Source organism: Limulus polyphemus, unplaced genomic scaffold, assembly GCF_000517525.1.
Source record: "Limulus polyphemus unplaced genomic scaffold, Limulus_polyphemus-2.1.2 Scaffold2216, whole genome shotgun sequence".
Lineage (NCBI taxonomy): Eukaryota > Metazoa > Arthropoda > Merostomata > Xiphosura > Limulidae > Limulus > Limulus polyphemus.
The window spans coordinates 45,775-48,585 of record NW_013667826.1 but is presented as its reverse complement, the minus strand read 5'-3'; the positions used below and the strand labels follow the sequence as shown (position 1 = coordinate 48,585).

Below are 2,811 nucleotides of genomic sequence, written 5' to 3'. Positions count from 1 at the left end.
GGCCTATCTATGGCCTTCCAAAAGTTGACGATTCTACATGTTTCGACGTTGAATATTATTTATGATTTTAACTTTATACACAAGTGCCAAAATACTATAATTATGGTATTGGGTTGCTTGGTAAAACATTATATGTGAAGCACAGAAGACATCCTCCATTAATTAAGCTTGGAAATACACCAAACATTGTATGACTGATGGTCACAGCATATCTGACGTACTGCTCATGTCATAATATCATGCATTTGTGTGTTGTTATAAATATAAAACTTTAAAGAAATGACTGTAGTTTAAACAAAGGGTTTTCTCTAGATCAGGCCTGATAAAGAAAAGGCCAAGCCTTAATTAAACAGTCATAATGAGGTAGATTTACAACAACTTGCCTTGTAGGTTATAATAGTTTGGGTTCTGGGTCATCCTCATGTACAGAAATGTCCAGGTCAGGTAGTCTACTGCATCTTGTTTGTTTTCTATTGTTTTGGTGACAATCTCAGCATTGAAATGATCATGAAGACAATGGTCCAGGTGACTCTGTAAAAAATCAGGACATGAAGATCCAAGTGAAAGTAAAAACAAAAGATATTGATTCAAGTGACTAAAAAATAGTGATACCAAAAATTCCGTGATACAAGTGACAAACAATGAAACACAGATGCAGGGAACTGCATAAATAATGCAGAGCAAATCCAGTTGACTCAAAGTTTTGCCTTTGTTGTATATTCTTGTGTTAATTATATTGTTTAATTCCATATATAACTTAACATTTAGGGACAACAAAGGACCTATTGGTCCACCTATGCTGTCCCATCCTCTAAATTAAAACTATTAAAAACAAAAACAAAAAAGAACTTCAAAGTTAGCCCCTATCATTCATATACTTATGAAGCTTTTTCTTAAACTCACTTAAGTTTACTGCCTCCAAAACATCCAAAGACAACCCATTTCAAAGGCCAACCACCTTGTTAGAAAAATGAAACTGTCTTAGCTGAAAATGAGTCCTACCCTGCCAAAACTTATATATGTGTCCCATAGTCCTACTATTCTCACAGTTAAGTATGACAAAGATAATGCACCAACACTATCAATTCCCTTAACAATCTTAAACATCTCAATCAGATTTCCTTTAACTCTTCTTTTTCAAGAGAAAACCATTTCAGATATCTTAACCTCTCCTCATATGACAACCCCTCCATCCCATGCACCATTCTAGTAGCCCTCCTATGAATGTCCTTCCAAAGGTAAGGAGCCAAAGACTAAACACAGTGCTCCAAATGTGGCCTAACCAGTGACCTACACAATGAAATTATAACCTCTTTAGACTTGTATTCAACAATTCTGTAGATACAACCTACAATCCTATTTACCCTACCACTAGCAACAGCATACTGCTTGGATGGTTTAAGAGACTGATCAACTATTACATCAAGATCTTTTTCTTTCATAACACAGTTAAGGTTATTCCCATCCAAAATATATTTATAATTCAAATTATGATAACCCACATTCATTATTTTGCATTTATTATAATTAAAACCCATCTGCCATTTATTCACCCATCTCACTAGATGATCTAAATCCTTTTGTAAAGAAACAGCATCCTCCTCACAGCTAATAACACCCAAGACCTTAATATCATCTGCAAATTTAAGTAATTTATTGACCATTCCTTCATCTATGTCATTGGTGCAAATCAAAAAGTGAAAAGGTCCTTATACTGAGCCCTGAGGTTTGACTGAACTCATTTATAACAACTCTCTGCTTTCTTCCATCCAGCCACTCTTTTATCCAATTAGCTAACTTATCCCCCACACCTATAGATACATTTTTTACAACCGTTTTATGTGGCACCTTGTCAAATACTTTCTGAAAATCCAGATACACTAAATCTACATCATTACTTTCATCTACATAAGCAGTAACCTTTCCAAAGAATGTCATAAGATTTGTAAGGCAAGATTTTCCCTTAGCTAAATTATGTTGACTATCCAATAAAATTCTAAACTTTGTGAAATGACTTTCCAAAATTTTTCCCACAACTGATGTAAGACTAATGGGCTTATAATTACTGGGACAATTTTCATTACCTCCCTTGAAAAAAAGGAGTTACATTGGCTAACTTCCAATCCTCTGGTACCTGCCCACCATTCAAGGACTTACAAAAATAATAGCAAGTGGCTCACATATCCTTAACCTCCACCAAAACCCTCGAGGAAATATTATCTTGCCCAGAAGACTTATCATTTTTTAAACTTCCCAATTTTTTCTAAACAAGCTCATAATTAATGTGATCATCTTGTTTGATGCTTACATCTACTAATTGTTCAAGATGAGGAACATTGCTTGAATCTTCATTAGTAAAAACTGAAGAGAAAGCAAAATTTATTAACCCAGCCATCTCATATTCATAAGATACAAGACTTCCTTTATCTTCCCTCAAATATTCTACCCACATCTTAACATTTTGTTTACCCTGTATGTTGTTAAAAAAATCCTTACTGTTAATTTTTACATTTTCAGCCAACTTTTTTTCATACTTACTTTTGGTTGTCTTAATTTCCCGTTTCACCAAATTTCTTGGTCTTCTAAACCTTCCATCATACCAGTCAATCTAAATTTCTTAAACTTGTGATGTTTTTATTTACTTTTATCTCATACCTTTTGTGACCCAATCTGGTTTTTACTTACAACCACCCTTTTCTTTCTATAAGGAATATGTTTATCTTGAATATTAAAAAATTTCCACATCTGATCAGTGTCTTCAAATAATTCAGATGCCCAATTCACATGAGATAATTCTTGTCACATTCCTTC

At 33.8% G+C, this 2,811-nt stretch overlaps 1 protein-coding gene across 1 annotated transcript in view; it reads right to left on the bottom strand.

Annotated features, from left to right (window-relative positions):
* The window catches only part of LOC106466300 (U5 small nuclear ribonucleoprotein 200 kDa helicase-like), a 54,910-nt gene that overhangs the window by 8,771 nt on the left and 43,328 nt on the right, over positions 1–2,811 (bottom strand). The window contains exon 25 of the mRNA XM_013926569.2: positions 384–531. Coding sequence (XP_013782023.2) covers positions 384–531 — 148 coding nt within the window. The remainder of the gene's footprint in view (positions 1–383; positions 532–2,811) is intronic.